The 24,744-nt window shown below is 40.9% G+C and overlaps 2 protein-coding genes across 6 annotated transcripts in view; one reads left to right on the top strand and one right to left on the bottom strand.

Annotated features, from left to right (window-relative positions):
- LOC127491518 (uncharacterized) overlaps positions 1-24,744 on the top strand; it is a 67,877-nt gene that overhangs the window by 28,767 nt on the left and 14,366 nt on the right. The window lies entirely within an intron of this gene.
- Positions 14,251-24,744, bottom strand: part of INPP1 (inositol polyphosphate-1-phosphatase) — a 36,156-nt gene continuing 25,662 nt past the window's right edge. For 3 of the 5 annotated variants that reach the window (XM_089330182.1, XM_002712256.6, XM_089330181.1), the window contains exons 3-6: positions 22,293-22,353; positions 19,928-20,128; positions 17,070-17,244; positions 14,251-14,992 (exon numbers count right to left, since the gene is read on the bottom strand). In XM_089330182.1, coding sequence (XP_089186308.1) covers positions 14,437-14,992; positions 17,070-17,244; positions 19,928-20,128; positions 22,293-22,353 — 993 coding nt within the window. In that variant the 3' untranslated portion in view covers positions 14,251-14,436. Of the gene's footprint in view, positions 14,993-17,069; positions 17,245-19,927; positions 20,145-22,292; positions 22,354-24,744 lie in introns of all 5 variants that reach the window. The other 2 variants (XM_070070465.2, XM_089330183.1) reach the window with 2 other exon arrangements.

Genomic DNA, 24,744 nt, shown 5'->3' on the forward strand with positions numbered 1-24,744 from the left:
CTAGGGAGATTCCGGGAAGAGGCAGGAGGAACCTAAACCTTTCACAAGAGATGATACAAATAATCAGTCACACCTGTAACCTGCATTTATCACCTAAGTGTTTTATTGTAACCTTAAGAGCCTTTTTGATATGTAAATCTTTTGTGCTCCTTCTTGTAAACAACTGGTCATGTTTAAATACTACTGGATCAGGGCTTGTCTTGGCTCCATTCTTTGCGTCCTTGTCCCCGCATTCCCACTCTCTGTTTCAGGAAGACCCAGTTCATTGTGCCGCAGGCCGGCACAATAATACAGAAAATGAAGGTACTTTTGTTATCCTACTCATTATAATTGCCATAAATAAGTTGGTGTATAAACTTAGACTTTAAAAAATTATCTTTTATGTTTACAAAGCAGACTACTCTTCTTTAGTTGCTTTTTTCACTTAGCAACACAGTATAGCATGAGTATCTTTTGATACCAATGCATAATCTTTTTATTGGTTATATAATACACTATTACATGCACACTACAATTTATTTCAATCATTCTTATATAAATGGCCATTGAGGTTTTCCAATATGATTAGTACTTTTAGTGTTTTGTTTAAGAAATCTTTGCTTAGCCCAAGATATTTTCAAATTCACATTGTTGTGCACAGTGAGTGGGAGATTGAGACACACAGAGAGAACTCTAGCTCACAGCTGTCCCACTGGCCCTGGGAAAGCAGAAGTGGGAATTTAGGGACTTTGGGCAGCCAATATCTGAGGGATTAAGACCCCAAAGAAAAAAAGAAAAGAATGCAGAATTGCCTCTGGGGAAAGAGGTGGAGGGAGGCCAGAGAAGCACTGTAAGCATGACTAAGAGCAAATAAGGGTCCCTCCCATGTTATTTTTATGAGCTAGGGGGCGATGCCCTAATTGAATATACACATAGGGTGGGGTTTTGCATACATAAGACTTTCTGGGGGTTGCCTCCACAAGGAATATACCTTCCACAGGGCATCATGGGATACTGAGCATACTGGATTGCAGGTAAGGGGATAGACTTATAAAGCAGGGCCAGCAGAAATTGTGAGAAAATATTCCAGTTCAGCTATTCCTACCTCATCTTCCTGCCTAGTTCTTCTACACCCAGTTGTACTGTAGTTGAGCATTGGGTTCAGTTTTCAAGGGTTTGTTTGTATAAATATTGCTGTGATGGGTAGTTTTATACATGCCTTTTGATGTATATTTACTCATATTTCTGTTGGGTACATACAGAGAAAAGGGTTATAGGATGAGAATATTCTTATGTTCAGTTTTATTAAATACTATCAAACATGTCTCTAAGTAGCTAAACAAATTTACAATCATGCTAGCAAAGAAACAAGATTTCAGTTACTCCAAATTTTCGCTGATATGTAATACTGATTATTAAGTTTTAGCCATTCTGGTGGGTTTTGTAGCATCTCTCTGTAGTTCAGGTGTATTTTCCTGAGAACTAATGATGTTGAGCACGTTTTTAATGTGCTTGTTGGCCATTTGAGCACTCTTTTTAGTAAAGGGCCTACCAGCCATTTTTGAATTCTACTTTCTGTCTTGTTTCTGTTGATTTATAAGAGTTCTTTATTTCTTCTGAATACAAGTTCTTTGTCAAATATGAGAATGCATATACAAATAACTTCTCCCACTCCGTGGCTCAAATTTTTATTTTTATGCATAGGAGAAAAACAACTCTAGAGAAATTCACTAAAATGTTACTAGTAGTTGTGTCTGGATATTCCTCCTTTTTACTTGTTCACATTTTCCAATTCTTTAAGGAGTATGTAATGAACATTTGAAACACAATAAAAAGAATGAGTTGTTGAATGGAGACACTTTGTTTAAAACATAACAATGTAGTTAAAAAGTAACCCATTGGAAGAAATGAGCTCAGAGAACTTCGGCACAGTTTGCCTTCTCTGTTACTTGAAGCCTGTACAACTCTGCTAGAGACACCTGGTGGGGAGTGCTGCTACAATCACAGGAGATGTTAGCATGTGCTGACTTACCAGGTAAAGATAAACTGACACACACTCAGGTTTGCTCATACCCTTATCTCAGTTCTCACACGACTAAAACCAACTTCCTTTTGGAGTAAACCTAGCTCACCCATGGGTGAGAAATGACAAAAATTTGGTCTTTGTGTTTGGCTAATACAGGAAAATAACACAGATAAGGAAGGCTGTGATAGGTTTCCCTAGTCATTCATGTTGCTGTTGTCTTCTTTTTTGCATTCAAAGGAAGCTCTGATTCTAGGAGCTGTCAACCCCCTACTTAGTCATAAACGGAATAACTTGACATGTTCTTATTTTGAGTGTCATTGAACTGCTGTACAGGTCCACTGGAACGCTGTGCTCACAGCCACTGTGACTACCGTGTGAGGAGAGGAGGTGCACACTTCAGTAAGGAGGTGAGCAAGGTGTGTTTTCTCTACTCACATATTGCCACACAGGGATTTCTATCTTCAGTGCTCAAAGCGGGGAAATAATGAGAAGAAGTATCACAAGGAACACACTGGGCAGAGGAAGTACACTAAGCACATAGTGAGTTCCAATTTCTCTTAGCGTTCAACTGCAAAGGTCTGGTTGCCCAATAAGGGTGGAAGCAAGCTTGTGTAGATGTAAAGTCTAATTAAGGCTTGAGAATACCTCTTTCCAGAGACATTGCTCCCAGGCAACACAAGTCAGTTGACCAACACAATGGATGTGTGCAGGATGTACAAGACCCCTGCATGCCACCAATACCAGAGTAATTCTCAGTGTTGGTCAAAATCTTGTGTTTGTATGGGTTTTGGAGTCCCATAGTTGAGGCCAATAAACTCACATAGGTGGTCTCTTAAGGTGTGATGTAGCATTCTAGCCAGGAAAGGGTTTATACGCTATTATCACAGCAAAACATATGTTATTTCTGTAATGGTTGAAATCATTTCAAAGCTACATAACATAGCCAGTGCCTTGGCTCACTAGGCTAATCCTCTGCCTGCAGCACCACCACTCTGGGTTCTAGTCCCAGTTGGGGCGCTGGTTCTGTCCCAGTTGCTCCTCTTCCAGTCCAGCTCTCTGCTGTGGCCCGGGAAGGCAGTGGAGGATGGCCCAAGTGCTTGGGCACTGCACCCACATGGGAGACCAGGAGGAAGCACCTGGCTCCTGGCTTCCGATCAGTGCAGCATGCCAGCCGTAGTGGTCATTTGGGGGGTGAACCAATGGAAGGAAGACCTTTCTCCCTGTCTCTCTCTCACTAACTCTGCCTGTCCAAAAAAAAAAAAAAAAAAAAAAAAAAAAAAAAAAGCTACATAACACTTCCATTCATGCATGTGCTACATTGTCCCTTTGACATAATTTATAAGCCACAAATTTGAAGATGAATTCTCTAGGGATTTCCACATGTCAAATGCAGTCTTAAACCATACTGGGGCCCTTTTGATGGAGGAGCCTTATGAAACTGTCCCAGCCATCAACCCATGAAGCCAGCCCAGAGTTGATGTGTTTAAAAAATTTTTTTGTTTGTTTTTAATAGGTGAAACAAGAAAACTCTTAAATCCATGTGATCATGGCTTCTTTAGGATCAGGAATATTGAAAATACAGCCCAGAAAATAAAAATCACATGTAGAATTACAACCAGAATTTTGGCGAGCCTGATAAGCAGATAGAAATAATAAGCAAATAAAGCCTTTTAAGAAAAATAGCAATGACGAAATGGCAACTTCAGCAGGCTAATTTCAGAGATCTATTTATGGGCATGCCAGGGTTTCAGCTCCCTGCCATTGGCAGGGGACATTTGCAGTTACGTGGGTTTGCTTCATAAACCTACTTCTCAATCTAACTGCCAAACCTAGTGCGATTAGAGTCGGTAACTGTGGATGGGAAAGATCTTATCACTATTTCTACTTTCTTTTTGCAATTAGCACTTAAGAAGTAAATACAAAACTAGGAGGACAAGAAGGACACTGCTAAGAAACTTCTGTTTGCTTTTTCCCTCCTGGGAAAACAGCAGATTCGTGCATCAGTGTTTCAACCTCCTCTGCCAAAGACTGGTCCATGCCACTTTGGGTCCAGTAACTGTTGAAAGCTGGCTACAAGCTCTCTGCCGTGGCCAGGGAGTGCAGTGGAGGATGGCCCAAGTGCTTGGGCCCTGCACCCCATGGGAGACCAGGAGAAGCACCTGGCTCCTGCTTTCGGATCAGCGCGGTGCACCGGCCGCAGCGCGCCGGCCGCGGCGGCCATTGGAGGGTGAACCAACGGCAAAGGAAGACCTTTCTCTCTGTCTCTCTCTCTCACTGTCCACTCTGCCTGTCAAAAAAAAAAAAAAAAAAAAAAAAAAAAAAAAAAAGACTGGCTACAGCAACGAGCCCTGGGCTGCAGAGCAGGACAGCTGCGGTGGCATCAGGTAGAGTCAACAGATGTCTTCAGAGTAGTGGCTAAGCAAGGTATCGAAAGCAGAGATGACCCATTCGCCTGCATTCTGAGTGCTTCATAGACAGAGGGAGAAGGAGTGGTCTGAGAAGAGGGGCAGCAGGCCTCCCAGCAAAAGGCCAGGGTCAAGAATCTCAGAGGTTGCTCACCGATCTCAGAAGAGGAATCACGCTATTTGCATTTGTCTTACATGTCCACTTAGGCCTTTGCTGCCAGGAAGTTCCCTCTCTTTGTCATCTTGATGAATGCATATATTCAGAGCACTTTTAATTCTTTGGGGGAAATGAAGTAGATAAATGCATCGTAAGTAAATAAAGCCAAGAATAATCTGGCTATGAACGTCATGAGACCTCAGTGATAAGAGCGATAAGGATATGTGATCAGAGGTCAGTGCACAGTCAAAGCTGGGACAGCTGTTGGCACTGAGTGATAGAGATTGTGTTCCATCTTCCAGGGTTATTAAGGACTCCTGATTTCTGACTGGGTACATGGCTATCCAGAATAGGGACTATTTCTCTCAGCTTCCCTTACAGGTGTAGTTCTGTGATTAGGTTCTGGCCGATGGGATGGAAAATTCCCCATCCTTTCCATCTCTGCCTTTTCCTGTAACTGGCTGCCTGAAATGAAGATCCTGGTGCTCCAGACTGCAAGAAGAAGGGCCATAGTCTGAGGCTGGGAGAGTGTTAAGATGGGAGAAGTGTGAGCTCCTGAGGGTTTAGGGTGGAGCCACCTTTCCCCTGTGGACCACTCACCACTCCACTCCACTCCACTTTGTGAGAGAGCAGTTGCTTCAATCTTAAACCATTGTTGTTTTGACCTTTCTGCCACTCATGGTTCAGCCCAATGCTTATTGAAATAGAATATTACTGCAAACTTATCCTGCCTGGACTTCCTCCAGACAAAAGGAAGCCTTAGGGACTTTACACGTGGGTGGAATAGTCTGTTTTCTATATCCCCATCAATATAACAGAGCAGAAAGCCCCTTACAGAATATTCATCCCTTGCATGTCAAAATTTCACACAAAGAGCCAATAGCAAAGGTCAGAAGCCAGGACAAAAGATTGGCAATATACAAAGTACATTAAAGGGCCATGATCTTCAGAGGCCCATACTCAGAGTAGGAACCAATCCTTAAGATTATTTGGGCCGGGCCAATGTTTGCTGTATAGTGGGTAAAGCCGCCACTTGTGGCACCAGCATCCCATATGGGCACCGATTCGAATCCCTGCCACTCCACTTTGGATCCAGCTCCCTGCTAAAGCTCCTGGGAAAGAAGCAGAAGATGGCCAAGTTCTCTGGAGGTGCAGGGCAGCAAGGGGGTCCAGGGCAAAAGGGAAACAGGCCAAAAAGGGCTGGGCCCACTGTGTCCCAGGCCTCTAATCCACTTCCAAAGGGGAGTGGTTAATTAACCTGATTGGCTGGTGGGCACACAGTATGGCCAGGTAGAGGCAGGAGATCACACAGGGCATGGTGAAGGAGTGGTCTTCCAGCTCACAAACCTAATCAGTTTTATTCTATATGCCTGCCTGCAACATTCCCCCCTCAGAGACTCCATTCCTTAAGCCTTCCTGCTTATGAGGGGCTTAGTGCAGGCCCTGCCTGTCCTGTCTACACCCCCCCCCAACACTTCCCTCTTCCCCTCTCTCTAACTCTGCTTTTCAAATAATTTAAAATTATTTTTATTTATTTGCAAGACAGAGTTACAGGGAGAGGTAGAGACAGAGAGGTCTTCCATCTGCTGGTTCACTCCCCAAGTGGTTGCAATAGCCAGGGCTGGGTAAGGCTGAAGCCAGGATCCAGGAACCTCTTCTGGGTCTCCTATGTGGGTGCAGGAGCCCAAGGACTTGGGCCATCTTCTACTGCTTTCCCAGGCCATAGCAGAGAGCTGGATCAGAAGAGAAGAGCCAGGACTCAAACTGGTGCCCATATGGGATGCTGGCGCTTCAGGCCAGGGCTTTAACTCACTGTGCCACAGCGCTGGCCCCAAATAAATAAATCTTTAAAGAAAAAAGAGACTAGTCAGGCTGAGCGACAGGTGGATAGTGTATGAAGCAGCTGGCTGGTGTGGAGAGTAACAGGTGAAAAGGATGTATAGAATATGTATATTTTTTTCTTCAGGGTAAGCATGAGAACATTTTTATTTTTCCATCAGGTCAGTGGATCCTGCTTTTGTGTGTTTATTTTTAATTTTTTTTTGCTTTTTAAAATTTATATAAATGGAACAAATTTCATGTGTTTTTGTATATACGATTTTAAGAGCATAATGATACTTTCCACCTTACCCTCTCTCACTCACTTCCACCCTTCCTCCACCCTCTTTTCTTATTTTTTTAATTTTTACAATGACATACTTTCAATTTTCATTATAATAACAAAAATGTGATCTAGATGAACAAAATTGATATTTGGATATTTGATTACTGTTTATAGCCCTTGTCTAAACTCTTGAGGAGCAGTAGTTTTTCTACTTACGGCTTGTTGAATTCTGTATTAGTGAAGGTTTAAGCTTATGATTATAAAGATTATACATTTAAAAAGCGGATATTAAGAAGTTATGTTGTTAAGATGTTTTAAAGTTTAAGTAAAACATCTAGTCTAGTGCAAAAGGCAGTGTTATGCCATGCCAAGGATATACAAATTTTGTTTATTATTTTAAATAACAGATTGCAATTAAATGTCTAACATAGTACTTGAGATGTAGTGCTCAATATATGCTAGCTGATAATATAAATTACGTTGAGGGCTGGCATTGTGGCACAGTGAGTTAAACTGCCATTTCAGTGCCAACATCCCATATCAGAGTGCTGGTTCAAGTTCCAGCTGTTCAGCTTTCAATTCAGCTCCCTACTAATGTGCCTGGGAAAACAGTGGAAGAGGACCCAAGTGCTTGGGCCTCTGCCACCCATGTGGGAGACTTGAATGGAGTTCCTGGCTCCTGGCTTCAGCCTGGCCCAGCCCTGGCTATTGCAACCATTTGGGGAGTGAACCAGCAGATGGAACTCTGTTTTTCCCCTCTTTATTTATCACTCAAAAATAAATAAATCTTTTAATATATATATATAAATTATGTTGACAAACTAAAATAATTAAGTCTATTAATAAATTATCTGAATGATTCATTAAAGTGAGATCTCTCTTTTTTCATTCCTGGTAACTTTAGGTTGATTATGTTATACATGAATAGTAGGTGTGTTCATAGATAATTTTTTTATTGAGCATCTACTGGGTTAATGGTTTTACATACATTATTTTCTTTGCTTCTTACAATATTCCTGAAAAATGGCATAAATATGTTACCAGATGAAGAAACTGGGATTTAGAGGCGTGGTGTTTAACAAGATCCCATAGGAGTAGAGGTGAATCCAGGTCTGTTTAACTCATAAAACCATACTTTTTCTCTTAAAATGATTCTTATTCTTTCCTTCATAGCAAGGTATATGTCAAATTTCACTTGTAGATCACTTTAGCCTATTGATGCAAACTTGCAGACAAGAATTATCTCATTGTGTGTGTTTTTAACAAGTCTTAAATCAGTTAGTGACTATACAGCAATGTGTTGTGTAATTGCAAAAAAAAGAAGGAATAAATTAGTAGTTATAACATGGGAAATGCAAGAAACAAAACAGCAAAATGTACATGAATAACTTATGGGTAGGAACTGGAAAAAATAACTGTTATTGCATATAGTCAGGGATACATTCTGAGAAATGTAGCATTGGGTGATTGCATTGTTTTCAGATGTTATAAACTGTATTTATGCAAACTTAAATGGTACTGACTACCGTGTGGTAAATGAAGTTTTCGGAGGCCATTGATTTGGACTAGGCTCCTGCCCTGAACACTTCAGACCAAAGCAGAACAGTGTCTAATCACAATAGCTGAGCTTTGCATGGTTGTGGGAAGCAGGTATCCTATTCACCAAGCTATCACCACTCCACTGGTTGATTGACTACACTGTAGTCAACTAAGTTGTTTTCTTTGCCTCACTTCTGTTTTTTGATAAATGCTGTCAGATCATACTGTTGCTTTGAGTTCTCAGAACTTGTTCTGGTTCCAGGAGCTGCCAGATTCACAAACTGTTTTTATTTTGTTTTGTTTTGTTTTATTTTGCTGTGTTTTTCTTTGCTCAGATAAATTCTGCTAAATGTGATTGGACTAAGGAATTTTTCTTCTAACAGCTGTCTGGTACAACCTATTGACTGTAGGCTACAAAACTGTATAGCATGTTACTGTACTGAATACTGCAGACAACTGTAAAAACAATGGAGTATTTGTGTATCCAAACAGGTTTGTTTACACCAGTGTCAGCACAAACACATGAGGAATGCATTACTCTACAAGGTCCGGACTAGACTGTCATTCAGCCATGGGAACTTTTCAGCTCCAATTTAATCTGATTGAATCACCATCATATAAGCTGTTGCTGACCAATGCATTATTAAGTGACAAATGACTGTATTTTTTTTTATTTTTTTTTGACAGGCAGAGTGGACAGTGAGAGAGAGAGACAGAGAGAAAGGTTGACTGTATTTATTAATTGCTTTTATTAGTGAATTTACTGCTTTCATGAGTTATTTCTTTCTTATTTGTTAAGTTTCAAGTTATCTTATTCCAAATTTAAAATTATTATTTCATTAACAAAAAATGAGTTACAGAGACGTCTAAAAGTGAAATCCAATACTGAGCAAACAGTGTTTAAGGGAAATGGCTGGTTGTTTTGTGAATAAATACGCTAACTTGTTGATAGAACTGTGTCTTTCAGCCACGCTTCTATTATTTGTCACCTGTTCTGGGCTCTATGTCTTAGCCTGCACCTGTGCACCAACATGTGTACTTAAGTCTGAAGACAACAAGGATTCTTAGAAATGTATGCAAGTTACCAAAAACATGAGCTACCAAACAAGTTTACTAAGTGCTTATGTGGTAAGCAGTCTTTACTAGTTATCAAGAGAGGTGATCTTGCCTTCTTATATTATAACATACTATATATACAACATGTGGCCATGTGTTTAACTGAAACAGAGGGTTTGTGACATAGTGTTTACCTTTACTAAGTATGATGCATTCTGATACTTTGTCTTACCTCTCACTATTCTAGGACTTGATAATGGTAAGATGATGATAGTAAAATTCTTTAAGCAAAATTATAAACCCTAAACACCTTTTTTGTTTTACATGCATCAGTTGCACAGTAATAATAGAAGAGTTATTACAGGCTACAGAATAAGTACTAGATTTAGATGGAGGAATATTCCAAAATTTGTGTAAGAAAAATCTTTTTTAATGTTGATATATTTTTTATTTATTTGAAAGACAGAGAGAGAGAGAGAGAGAGAGAGCTCTTCCATCATCCATTGGATTATTACCCAAATGGCTGCAGTGGCTGAGGCTAGGCCAAGCCAAAGCCAGGAACCTGGACCTCTATTTGTCTCCCATGTGGATGGCAGGGACTCGAGTACTTGCTGCAAGGCACTCCAATATAGGATGTGGTTGTCCCAAGCAGTGGCTTAACATACCGTGCCATAATGTCTCTCCTTAAAAAATATATTCTAGATGTCATTCACTAGACTATTTATAGAACTCATTTAGAACAATGGAGATTATTAGTAGTACAGATTATTTGATATAAAATACAGTTCTAAGACTATATACAAATCATTTGAAATACATATAAAATACTTAATGTTTGTTTTCAAAGAAATTTTATGTCTGCTTCTGTGAGCAGGCATGGCATATAGCACTACCCACCTTCACTTTATTAGTCATTGGTTTCTATGCTTCTGTATGTTAAAACTGCTACCAATATTTATATACCCATTTTTCATTGCAGCATTATTCACAATAGCCAAAAGGTGGAAGCAACCCAAGTGTCTATTTACAGATGACTGGATAAACAAAATGTCGTATATGTACATACAATGAAATAGTACTTACCCTTAAAAAAGAAGGAAATTCTGACACATGCTACAACATAGGTGAATTTTGAAGACATTATCCTAAGTGAAATAAGATAATCACAAAAGGGAGCTGGCATCATGGTGCATCAGGTTAAGCTACCACTTGTGACACTGGCATCCCATGTGAGTGCTGGTTCGAGTCCTGGCTGCTCTACTTCCAATCCAGCTCCCTGCTAATGGCCTGGGAAAGCATGGTGGCCCAAGTATTTGGGCCTATGCCACCCACATGGATTAAGCTCCTGGCTCCTGGCTTCAACCTGGCCCTGCCATGGCTATTGCTCCCATCTGGGATGAATGAAAGATCCCTCTTTCTTCCTCTCTCTAACTCTAACTTTCAAAATAAATCTTTTTTTAAAAATGAGCAAACAGTAATAATTTAGGTTTTATATTTTAGCTGTGTATTTATTGAAAGTACCAAAGAAAGGTGAAGTGGGCATGAGTCGGGCATTAACAGACAAGAGGGTTTGTACCCTGAGAGACCTGAGGAACCATTTGGAAGGCTTAGAACACAACAGAGGCAGGATCTGATCCATTTGAAAAGGATTGCTATGGCTTCCGTGTTGAGAATAAAGGGATTCTTGCAGTAATCCCGGTGAGGCTCTGGAGGCGCTGGAGCAAAGTGAAGGGCAGCAGAGTGTTGAGGCAGGGGTAATTTCTGGGCATATTTTCCAAGCGGAGCCAAGAGGGTGTCCCAAGTGGTTGCATTGTGGGCCTAAGAGAAGAACTGATGATGACTTGAATGTTGCAAAGGCTGCTTTTACTGAAGTGCAGATGAGGCGTTTTCACCACTCCCCATCTAAGTAACCTGGCAGGGAAATGTGCTGCACAGGACACCCGACCTGCATGGCCACAAGGCCCCCATCTAGAACACTCTTACCGCTACTCCTGACGTCTGCGTAGTCTGGGTACCACAAATTGTTGACTTCTTTCCAAAAGTCTATATTCCAATGCTACGTTTAATGTTTAAGTCAGTTAGATCATAATACAAAATAATGGAACATGATTCTGAAGAATTGGAGATTTTGGTAGGAGTTGAAAAAAAAAACTAAGTCATAAAAAATCACTGTTGAATATAAGACAGCTATCAAAATAAAGGGTAAATTCTAAAGATCCAGGATGATTATGTCTTCAACTGCTTTGCAGGTATTTTTAGGTTCTTCCTCTAAGGAATAGTGGGTTAGAACTCATACTCACTGGGTGTGGCTTATGAAGGGAAAAAATGCAGCCCTGTCAGCTTAAAGGAAGGGCCTTGGCTTTCCTGCAAAGTGGGGGATTGCTTCCAGAACCACTCTTGGGTGCCAAGTTCCTCATGTAAAATGGCATGATATTTGCATCTACCCTATGCACACGCTTTAAGTAATCTCTAATCACTTGCAATACTTAATATGAAGTAAACTCTATGTCAGTAGTTGCTATACTGTATTGTTTAGGGAATGGCAACAAGAAAATAAGTCTGCATTCAGTGCATATGCAGCTCTTTTATGGCATTATTTTTTTATCTGAGGTTGGTTGAGCCTGCAGATGCAGAACCTGTAGATAGAGGACCAACTTCATGTTTGATTCCATATATGTAACCACAATCTAAATTAAATATATAAATTTTAATTCCTCTTCTATCCAGTTTGACTTCCCCTTTAGAAACTGTTTAGATCATGTTGAAGATGACTATTCTCACAGCATGCTATCGATAATCCACATGTTCTAACTTGTTCATACTGACAGCCAATGCTTTTTCTTGAACCACATACTACTTCTTTTTTGGGTTGCATATAGGAGGGAGGCTCCTGAGTTTTCGTTTCTCATGTGTTTTGTGAAGAGTGAACACTTTTACTTAAAATCAATGTTTAAAATTAGACTGTAAGTGACAAGAACATACAACTAAAGGGATCACAATCAACTGCAAAGTGGTAGACTTTTAAAAACTATAACTCTATCATTAATCACTGAATCTGCTGTATGCAACAAAATACTATTAAAGAGCTTGAGAAAATGATAGATGTTGTGGATATCTGTACTTCCACATTCACTTCAGCATTATTCACAAAAGCCAAGGTATAAAAACAGCCGAGGTTTCCATCAATGGGTGGATGAAGAAAATGTGTATATGTATATAGTATATATACATATATGTGTGTGTGCATATATATGTATATAGATATAAATAGATATTATTTCTCCTTTCAAAAAGGAAATATTCTCACTTGTCAAAACATGGATTCATCCAAAGGACATTACATTAAGTGAAATAAGCCAGACACAGAAAGATAACACTGTGTGATCTCACTTACATATGAAATCTAAAAAAGTTGAACTCATAGAAGCAGAGAGTAGAACAGTAGTTCTAGTAGCTAGTGTGGTGGGATTATTGGGGAAATGCTAATCAAAGAACACAAATTTTCAATTAGCAGGATTAAGTTTGGAAGATTTACAGATGGATCTACTGAGGCTGGTGTTGTGCAGGGGGTGACAAGTCCCAGCTATTCTGCTCCCAATCCAGGTCCTTACTAATGAACCTGGGAAGCAGCATATGATGGCTCAAGTACTTGGGTTCCTGTCATCCATGTGTGAGACCTGGATGGAGTTCTTTGCTTCCACCTGCCCAGCCCCAGCTGTTGCAGGCATTTGGGAAGTGAACCAGCAGGTGGAAAATCTCTATCCCTCTCCCTCTGACACCCTGCCTTTCAAATAAATAAATCTTTTCTTTAAAAGATCTATCTTACATCATGTATGCCATAGTTATGACTACGTTATGGTATTGCTAAGAGATTTTAAGTGTTTTCACAGTGCGGTAATAAATATGTAAATTAGCTTTAATTAGGCATTCCACTATGCATACCTATTTAAAAACATCATAGAAAGCATCATAAACATATACAATTTTATTTTATTGTTTAAGGAATGGGAAAATAATATTCCTTTGTTTATAATTGTAGAAAAATACAGGATACTGTAGTAACATCATTTTGCCCCTAGAGGGCGCAGGGTGAAAAGAAGTCAGAGCTGAGGGTTTGGTCCAGTTGGCCAGCTGGTGCTGCCTGGTTACCAGGGACACTAAAGAGAACATAAAAAGTGGTCTGTGTTTGCCACTGATTTTTTTTTTCATTTTTTAAAATCTATTTATTTATTTGAAAAGCAGAGGTACAGAAGGAGAGAGAGTTTTTCCATTGGCTGATTAACTCCCCAAATGACTCCAACAGCCAGAGTTGGGCCAGCCTGAAGCCAGTATCCAAGAACTTCTTCTAGGTCTCCCACGTGAGTTCAAGGGCCCAAGCACTTGGGCCATCTTCCACTGTTTTCCCAAGCGCGTTAGCAGGGAGCTGGATTGGAAGCTGAGCACCCAGGACTCAGACAGACACCCATGTAGGATGTCAGCCTTGGAGGCCGCAGCTTAACCTGCGCTGCCACAGTGCTGGCCTCCCCGCTGACTTTGAGTACAGCATGCCGCAGCACATGCAGGCCAGGTGTGAGGGCAAGTCAACAAGTTTATCAAAATGCACTAATGAAAACATATGCAAATTTCACAAGGCTTTATACCAAAACAACACATCTTTTAAACCTCCTTTCCACAAAGCTTTTGAGGTATCTCTATATATCTAAAGCCTACCTGTGTTTTTGAAGCGTAGCAAACATACAACTGCAGTGAGCTCTATCTCCTTCTGCCTCACCTGCAGACGGAGCGTATAAACTCAGTTCTCAATGCTCCACCATGGGCGAAAAAATGCAGGTTTTCACTTTAAGACAGAAAATAAAATCCTGTTTCTCTTGTCACTTAGAGTCGTACTAATTGAATGGGATATTTTTCTTCTTTAAATTTTACTTAAATGTTTAAGTAACACTAAAAGCACAATAGCCATTATAAAGATTTCACACAGCAAGGCTTTAGACATTGCTGTAAGAATGTCATTTATTGAAATTTAGCATTACATGACCATAAAATGGAAAAACACTCCTCAACAGAGGAAGGTGCTGTTAACCACCAACAGGACAAAGCTGTCTTCAAGAGATGGAGATAAGGGGACCAGCTTCGGAGTTCCACTGAAGTGGACACTGAGGTCAGACTCCATCTACGTCTGTGTCTCCCAAGGCTCAAGGTTTTGGATGAGGAGGCTGAGGAAGGCCTCCAGCTGCTTCTTGCATCTGTATGCGACCAGTCCTCCCCTGTTGGCCCAGCGATCCACCCCAGTGGCCCCTGGGTTTTCCACGTGGTATACCAACTCTGGCAAGTCCGGCTCCGTGTCTGGATTTCTTTCCAAGCATCCTTTCAAGTCTACCATTCCCCCACCCATGGCCCTCAGTATGGCATGAGCAGCACAGGAGTCCCACTTGAACGTGGTGTCTTCTGAAAAGATGTAAATGTCAACAAGGCCTTGGACAACACACAGGCTCTTGTAACCAGCCCCGGCTGCTCGGAAAATGCCATCACCACACACGCGTGCCAGCGCAGCCTTGATGGTCTCCTTTTCACTGGTGCTGATGACGGCCGAGAAAGGGTGGGGGGCTTGTGCCTCAGAACTGCTGCGTTCCTGCTGCACTTCCCTCTTTCCTTTAGAGACGCCCAGCTCGGGGGAATGGATGTTGGTCCCCATGTAAGAAAGGCCCCAGTAGCACTGTCCTTTCCACCTGTAGAAGACAATGTCCAGTGGGTGGGGGTGATAACCACATTTGCTTTTCATGATTCATGCTGCTTTCAGACTTAATGACATGAAAAAGACAATTACAATTCATCATGAAGGAGTGAGTCTCCATGCCCCAAAGCCTGCAAACAGACTGCGTCGCCAGTTCATTTCTGAAAGTTACTCACAGGCACGCAGCTGCCAGTGCTGCAGCGGGGCTGGCCTGCCGTCCACGTCACTGCACTACTGCATCGATCTAGGACAACATTAAAATACCTGTGGGATTTCCGGCCTCCAGAAACATGGCTAAATGTCATTGCCACTTTTGGCATTTAAAGTTTAATGGGGAAAAGGAGGAACAGACAAACAGGTTCTCTCCAAACTGTCAATCTTTGTGATTCTTATAAAAAGCTTTTCTTCGCTTGGTCACTTGCATTATCTGAGTCACTAGTTCCACTTTGGCATCTAACACCAAGAAAGATGATATTTTTATTGCACCTTCCATGTACCAGTGCTTGCCTTGGGTTCTATGCTGGGTAATTTGTTCTACTTGCAGATGAAGAAATGGTAACTTAGTGAATGTAAGTAACTTGCTAAGGCCCACCCCTCTGGTCAGTGGTAGAATCTGCCTTCAAACCCAGGCAGTCTCCCTGCAGAATCTGGGCCAGTAACTACTTCGTTGATCACCTCCATTTCTAGGCCATGATTCTGTCTGCACAATTTCTTCTTTTGAAGACGACAGAAACATATTTTTGGTTTGGAAGAAGGCAGGAGTAAATGAAAATAATCAATACTTCAGAGGTGACTATTAATGACTATTAAAGAACTAACAATTCTCACTCCCCTGAGACAACTCCAAGTTCAATAAAAATATGTAGCCCTATATAAGTGGGAAATATGACCTATTTCAGTTTTTACAAAACTGAAGCCGCTGCTTCTGCTTGGACTCTGCCATGCCCTGGAGTCAACCCCAAAGCACAGGCCATGGATCAAAGTCAACAATCCCTGAGCATCCTCTAAGCTCTGTCCAGTAGTCTGAGGAAAGGGTGGGGAGGAGGAGGCAGTAGGGGAAGGGATGCTGACAGCGTTTATGAGGCGATGCCCCACAGGCAGGTTCTAATCCTGGCTACCCCTACCGGTCTTTTCACTGGATAATTTTCAATTTTGTTTTGAACTTCTGCTAAAATTACACAAAAGTTCAACTGACCATATGCACAGAGGGCTTCAAAAAGTTTATGGACAGGGGTGAGCACTGTGGCACAGCAGGTTAAGCCACTGCTTGCAATGACGGCACCCGATATGGGTGTCCCAGCTGCTCTACTTCTGATCCAAGTCCCTGCTAAAGCTCTTGGGAAAGCCGTGGAAGATAGCCCAAGTACTTGGGCCCCTGCATCCATGTGGCAGACCTGGATGAAGCTCCTGGCTTCAGTCTGGCCCAGCACCAGCCCTGTGTCTTTTGGGGAATGAACCAGAGATGAAAGATCTCTCTTTGTCTCTCCCTCTCTATAACTCTGCCTTTCAAATAATTTATTTTTTTAAAGTTCATGAAATTTATTTTTGTGCCAAAAAATTTGAAATCTATATAGTTTTTTCATAATGCACATTTTTTATGAACTTTTGAAGACCAACCAGTATATAAGGATTTCTAAATTTTTCACAGCAAAATATATGTTTTAAATTAATTTTCCATAAACTTTTTGAAACACCCTCATGTAAGTGTACCCATCTTGTTCCACATATTTTAGAAGGCAGTGTTACCACCATTCTATTAACCTAGGTTTGAGTGGATTCTTAGAACAGGGATTAGGCTTGCTGTATCCCCAGTGCACAACCATGATTTCTCCAAGATAGTATTCCTTTTAAACTTTCTACCTGCATGCCCTCAACACTAAATGAAATGACGCCACATCCAAGACTGGAAATGAAAAGGCCTTTAATTCAAACATGCGGACTTTTAGTGGGAGCACTCCAGTGTAGCTAGCCCTTGAGTCATGGCAATGTCACATAGAATGATAAATCTGAAAATAAGCAAAGCTGAGGTCATGAGTTCTAAAAACCATAATATTCAAAAACTCATCTTTTACCTGAGAGTCTTTGGATCTTGTGTCACAAAAGGCTGATTGATAACTCCCATCAGAGGTACCCCTGTTTGGATGTCATAAACACCAATTAAAATGGTGACACACTGAAGGCCAGAAGGGAAGATTCCTTGATTGGATTTAATGTCAGTAGAGCCTTTAATATATTGATAAGTTGAATCTGAAAAATGAAGCAAATGTATTTGGAATCAGATGAAGATTCTGAAGATCATGGTGAATCCATCTATAACCTTTGTCCTGTATCATTTCTCTTTGTCACTAATTTGGTAACTAATCAAGTTTTACATTTGGATGTCATTTGTACTGAGTTATTTCAGCTTTTGTATGTCATTTTTTCTGCTACTATTTCATTTTCTTAAAAATATGAAAACTCTAAAATGGAGGACATGTTTATAGCATCTAGCATAGCATCTTGCATATAATGAGCACCACTTGTCCCACGTCAAATACATTTGAAAACTATTAACTCAGAATAATTAGTAGGATTTTTTTAGAACTGTCACTAATCAGAGGACAAGTACAAGGTGAGATGGAAAAGCTTCCTTCCAGGAATTACTTTTTGTTATTATTAAGTCCCTCAAGTTAGAAGGAAGAGATAATGATAGTGGTAATAAAGGTGAAATATCAGTGGTGCCAAAGAGGGAGGTTTCTCCCTAACAGGGCATTGATTAAACAGTAAGTTTATTTTGGTGCAAAATTTTGAAACCTATGACAGTTTTTTCATGACATACATTTTCCATTTACTTTTTGAAGACCCCTTGTATATGCCAGCAGCTGACTGCCAACATTCAGTGAGCTAACACACAGTTGAGGATGCGCCTGGCAAAAGATCCAGAGTTAGAATCAATTCAGGGTGGAACCAAAAAGCAAGAGATCCCTGTATCTCAGAAATCACAACTGATACCATTTATTTTCCAGAGATAAGAGATTCCAGGAGAGGCTTTTAGTTTCTATATATAATCCATTGGATGGGAAAGGTGGGGGAGTTTGCCTGCTCAACATAATAAAGAGCAGCAATGCTAAGGATAGTGGGTGATAGATACAGTCCTACCACAACAAAGACAAAAAGTTGATGATAAAGTTTACATACAGCTCACAAAGTGACTGCTCAGAAGTCACCTTCAACTATGTTTTGGATTGTTTGCTTAATTGCTAGCTTAAAAACTGGGAGATCTTTAAATCTTTTTTTTTTCTATGATTTATTTATTATTTGAAAGTCAGAGTTACACAGAGAGCGAAGGAGAGATGGAGAGAGAGAGAGGTCTTCTAACCACTGGTTCACTCCCCAGTTGGCTGCAATGGCCCAGGCTGGGCCAATCCGAAGCCAGGAGCCAGGAGCCAGGAGCTTCTTCTGGGTCTCACACGCGGGTGCAGGGGCCCAAGGACTTGGGCCATTCTCTATTGCCTTCCCAGTCCATAGCAGAGAGCTGGATTGGTAGTGGAGTAGGCAGGACTCAAACCAGTGCCCATATGGGACGCCGGCACTGCAGGCAGTGGCTTTACCCACTAATGCCACGGCACTGGCCCATGGAGATCTTTAAATACCCAGAAGTTCTGGGCTGGTGCCGTGGCTCACTAGGCTAATCCTCCGCCTGCGGCGTCGGCACACCGGGTACTAGTCCTGGTCGGGGCACCGGATTCTGTCCCGGTTGCTCCTCTTCCAGGCCAGCTCTCTGCTGTGGCCAGGGAGTGCAGTGGAGGATGGCCCAAGTCCTTGGGCCCTGCACCCACATGGGAGACCAGGAGAAGCACCTGGCTCCTGGCTTCGGATTAGCATGGTGCGCCGGCCACAGCAGTCACTGGGGGATGAACCAACGAAAAAGGAAGACCTTTCTCTCTCTCTCTCTGTCCACTCTGCCTGTCAAAAATAATAATAATAATAATAATAATAGACACCAGAAGTTCTGGCCTGGACTCCCCCATGGCAGCAATCTGCTGTGCTCCAGTTTGCTGTGGTCAGAACCAGTCAGTAAGGGAGAGAAGGACCAGATAGGAGTGTGGCCCCTGAAGTCTTCTAATGATGAGTTCATCCATCTTTGTGTGTGTACCTGTTTGGACTTCATGAAGTTCACAGAAAATGGAATTAAAAGTTGATTTGGGTATAGAAATTTTGATGTCCATGTTTAGTGTTTTCATGAATTTTTGGAGACTATGTGTATGCACAGATTTTAAGATTTTTAGCACCAAAAAAGCTTATATTTTAATTCTATTTTCCATGAACTTTTTGAAGTATCTTCACCAATGTATATATACACGTCTGTTAAAAATATGGGTATATACATTTATAATTGAATATATAAACATATAGACACACACACACACATATATATATAAAACACAATGCACTGTAACACATACACCTGGACTCTTTATTTATCATTTTAAAACTTAAAACAACTTCTACAATGGGGCTAGCATTGTAGTGCAGTGGGTTAAGCTGCTGACTGCAACACAGGCATCCCATATGGGTGAGTCCCATATGGTTCAAATGCTGGCTGCTCCATTTCCCATCCAGTTCCCTGCTAATGTGTCTTGGAAAGCCGTGAAAGATGGCCCAAGTTTTTGGGCCCCTGCCAATCCACTTGGGAGACCCAGATGGAGTTCCAGGCTCCTTCCTGGCTTTGACTTGGCTCAGTTTTGGCCATTGTGACCATCTGGGGAGTGAATCAGCAGATGGCAGATGTCATTCTCTCTCTTACTCTCTGTAACTCTGCCTTTCAAATAAATCTTTAAAAAAAAATTATGACCTCTAGGGGAATTAAACTACACTCTCAATTTTCATTTTTCCAAACACCACCCCCAAAATTGCAACAAGTAAATGAAATATACCCTCCTATACTTACCTATGGGATCCACCCAGATTCCTAACGTGTCCTGTGGAATGCTGATCTCTACTGAATCCAGAGTTGCATCAGTGAAGGCCACGTCCTGATGAACAACTTTGGCTAAGGCTCCAGATGCCGACTGGTTACCATTAAGCACCTTGCTAAGCAGCTCTGCTGTTTCTTCCTCAGCAGAACACAGCCTCACAGTAATCTTTTCCCCTGCAGTAAAGACAAACTAAAAGCTGTTACCTTTCTAGAGTTTCCTTGGAGAAAGAATAATGGAGATGGTGGGACAACAAAGAGCGTACACCTAGATTAGAGGCAGGTAATACAGCCATACCACTGGTTCCTAAGCCTGGGGAATCATGCCAGAATCATCAGGCGGGCTTCATCAAGTCACTGATGCCCAGTGGCCACTCCTGTCCTTGGTGGTGAGGGATGGGCTCCAGGAACCCAAAGACTTTCTCCCCAGATGTTTGTGAACACCAATTTGTGTCCAACTGAAGGGAGCTCATAGCCAAGTTAAAAATTCCTGAACCCTTGATATACTTTTTTGCCTTCTGATGCTGTTCCAAGTCTAAATGTTATTGAAAAGTGCAGGTTCTATCAGCACACTGATGTGCTTCTGCTTCCTTCCATGACACTTCTGATGTCAGATTGTTATGCTAAGTCATGGAAGACAAAATCGATGACTCTTTAAAGGCAGTGGCACTGTACGACTTGAGTGGCATCCATGGAAGCCACTCTCCTCTGGGAAACTGCGTGAGGAAGGTGACGCAAGCAAAGCTGCTTCCCCAGGTGAAGCCAGAGGCCACCAAGTCCAGGTGCTCCACCTGCACTTTAACATGTTGCTTAGAACTTTGGTGAACCTGGTTCCCAGCCTCCACAGAAGTGAGACAAGAGACTGGTAAAATAGGCAAGTTAATAGCAACAAGAAGTGTCAGCAATGGAAAAAAGAAACACACACACACACAATCCCTTAAAAATTATGAAAACATTGCACTTTAGTGCTTTTTAGGTATACTGACTAATACTCCCAGCTACTCTGTCAATTCCAACGACCAGCAGCTTTGTCACCTGGGAGCCTGTTAGAAATTCAGAGCCTCAGGCACTACCCAGACCTGCTGAACTCTAACATAATCCCAAGGTGATGAGTGAAGTTCGGAAAGTGCAGTATGAAGCTGCTATGAAGGTGAGTCTGAATTAGCAGGAAATGCTCACTCTCACTTAAATTTAATTAAAGTCAAATTTGAATTAAACTGTGAAAGCTGGGAAATAATGCTAACAACTGCTGCTTCCCAAGCACCTACTTTGGTTCCAGTAACGTCATTGGATTGTTTATAGGAGCAAATCACATGGCTTCACTCCTCTGCTTACCAACTGCCAATGCATCCCCATCACATTCAGAGAAATCCAAACGCCTTCCTGCTCTCTGGTCCTGTGCTCCCATCATCCCCCACAGCCCCGCCTCTACCCTCCGCACCCTTCTCAGCAGTCAGGGAGCGCCCTGCCTTTTTACCCTGTAATCTAGATAAGTGACGTCTTAAAATAGCTATTTAGGAGGTAGCAGAATGGAGGATTTTAAATGCAAGGTTTCTTATAGTTGATCAACAGGAGTTATTTTTACCTGAAATGAGATCTCTCTCTCTCTTTCTCTCTCTTATGAAATGCCATCAAGCTAAGTGCATCTGAATACACAGCCCATGACGGAAGTGAAAACATTTTCAGAGTTAATCCAGAGATTTTTTTTCCTTTGTAAATGTTTTTCTGGATATTTCAAGATTTGTCACATGAACGGTGTTGTTAAGGTTCACTATTTTAGCCTCTTCAATCATTAAACAAAAAATTCAACAAACTAATTAAAAAATGTTTCTCTGTGATGAATTAGAGACCAGGATATTTTTCTCAATGCCTGCAGGGAGGGGATGTGGAGGTCTATAGGAGAACCCAGCTCACAGGACACTGAGTAAACGGGACTTACAATGAGGTTCTGAGAACCAGAGAAACCATGAGGCAACCTGCTCAAGTGTTTCAGGGCCAATGCTTCCTCTACACTCTTAGCCAAGGTTCATGGACTCTTCAAGGGGTCCACAAAGGATTACTTCCATTAGATTCCCCAACTTCCCCCAAGGGTTAAGTTGTAAATTACTTATATGCTAAATAACCCTTATTATTTAAATGTCAAATTATTGTAAGATACCAACCTTTTCCTAACTTAAATGCCATGATATTCTGGGGCAGAAATTGAATGAAACCTGAATTCAAGTATATTATATTGTTTACATTGAAAGGCTTTCAAACATCCATTTATGCCATGGTATGTTGGAGATTAGAATACCTCGTGAATTAAGTTACAAAAACACATGAAGATTCTTATACTTACCCAAATCATTAGTAAACTCATTGGATTCTTCTCCAAAAATATTTTTTTCCAGGCCTGGAAACTGGATGATTTGGAGTTGACAAAGAAATGAAACAACAAAAATCCACACATGTAAGTTCTGAACAGATTTCTAGTTTATATTTAAAATTAAATAGCACACTTAGAGTTGATATTCAGAAATTTCTAATCCTATAACCCAATCCAAGTATTTAAAGAATGGAGTCAGCATAGTTGTCAAATATTTTACTGCTTCTTTGCCTCTCCGGAAAGTCCACAGTGAGTTGGAAATCTGGTTTCCTTACGTCTGGTTCCATTGCAGAACTGCGTCTAGAAATTCCACCCTTCTATATAAGAGTAGAGAGCTACAAAGTCTGCAAAGGAGAAATTTCAACCATTGCTCTTAAAAAATTAAAATTATTAATCAAGTACCTAAAATTGTTACTTGAGAGCAGATGAAAAATTAGAAAACAACATTAGATTTTATTTTCATTTTCAGGTATGTTTCAGCCCCTGTTGGAGGAACCAGGAAGTTGATTAAGAAAAAGAGAAATTTTATTGACCAATAATTTATGCATCAATGTAGAGTGAATGAGTCAAGAAAAAGTCTTCTCTGTGTGTGTGATCAGGAAGCTTTCAGGTTCATTTTGCTTGTGATCCTCAGTGGAGGAGATAATTTTTCTCAAAATATGTACCCCAGTTATGCATGATGTTCTCTGGGAACAGAAGCAAGGAAATGCTTCAAATATTTGAGCTCAGTCATCTGCAAAGGCCCAATAGCTTTATTTTTAAAAAAAGCATTTATTTATTTAGTTACTTATTCAAAAGACAAAATGAGGGTACAGGGCAGAGGGGAGAAACAAACACGCATGTGCATACACACATACACACAGAGACGGAGAACATTCTTCCATTCCCTAGTTCACCTCCCAAATGGTGCTGCAACAGTCAGGTCTGGGCCAGGCTGAAGCCATGAGCCAGGGAGTTCATCCTGGTCTCCCCCAGGAATGGTAGGGATCTAGCTACTTAAATCATTATCCACTGTTGTCCCAGCTACATTAGCAGGAGGCTGGATTGGAAGTGAAGCAGCTGGTACTCGAACCAGCACTCTGATATGGGGCGCTGCCATCACGAGCAACAGTGTAACCGCGCCACAATGCTGCTGCTCCCCACTAGCTCGAATAATGCCTACAACCACTTGTTATTCTTTTTCCCCTTTCTGCTGGACAGTGCAACCCAAAAAGGGCTGGTGACCAGCCTACTCATCAAGAAATGAAGCTTAGTCTCTCAAGGCACTTTAAAGACCTGTTTCTGAGGCTACAGGACGTAAGGGTCATGAACTACAAATATTTTCTATCACCAAAATGGAATATTGTTTATTAGATCATAAGTCCTGGTATTTACTTCATGAATAAATAATTGTCTGAACCTGCTATAATGCCTTGGGGCAAATATTAGCCTGTAAAAATCACTATCAGTACATATCTAATCCAGTGATTCAGTCTCCCCTAGTACCCAACTATCTTGATCAGTAACAAACAAAAATAAAGTTGCTTCATTTAGTTTATTGAAGCCAGATACTACAGGGTATGAAAAAGCACAGTTTGTAGAGATTTCATGGAGTCATTTATTCTTTTCTCTTGTCTGTGACCAAAAATTTTACTTCAATGATTTTAGATGATACTCATTATCTTGAGAATTTTACAGAAATTCTTCCAGTATTTTATAGTTCTGTCCTAAAGTTCTATCCTCCAAAATCAGAACAAATACAATTTGTTTATATAAAAGGCAATGTAATATTGCAAGGAACGCAGACCATGAGCCAGTCTGCCTGTGCTCAAAAACTGGCCTTGTCCATTCACTTGCTGTGTAACTTCAGGATGTCACGGAACCTCTCTGTGCTCCCTTTTTTTCATCCATTTCCATGGAATAATAGTTCTTACCTCAAAATTGCCATATGGTCTAAGTAATATATTTAAGCCCTTAGAACAGTGTCTCACACACAGAAAGCCGTTGTAAGTGTCTGCTGGTGTTATTACTGCTACTGGTTTCTTTCCCCTAGTCATTTCAAGCAAGATACCCAGAATCCTGATCACTTTTAGTTATGAACAGTGTTTTCTGGCTAGGAAAAAAGGAGACTTTAAGTCTCCAGTTACAAGCCCATAACTGAGGCAAACATTAAACAAGTAAGTCCAAAAGGTGGCACTTAATGTATCAAAGCTTAAACAAACAAACAAAAAGGTTACAAAACAGTGTGCCCTCATTTCTATTGAAATACATTTTACAAGTCATGCACACACATACATACACACAAAAGAAAAACAGTCTAACAATATTTAGAAAACATAGTGGTGGTTTTGTCTAGTGATGGGATTAAGAGGGTCCTTGGTTTTTTTCTTATTTTCCAGGGAACACTTATTTATGAAGAAGAAACTCATTGGTAAATAAAAGCTTC

The sequence above is a fragment of the Oryctolagus cuniculus genome, chromosome 3, assembly GCF_051225735.1.
Source record: "Oryctolagus cuniculus isolate XC-2025 breed Fujian yellow rabbit chromosome 3, ASM5122573v1, whole genome shotgun sequence".
NCBI classification, from domain to species: domain Eukaryota; kingdom Metazoa; phylum Chordata; class Mammalia; order Lagomorpha; family Leporidae; genus Oryctolagus; species Oryctolagus cuniculus.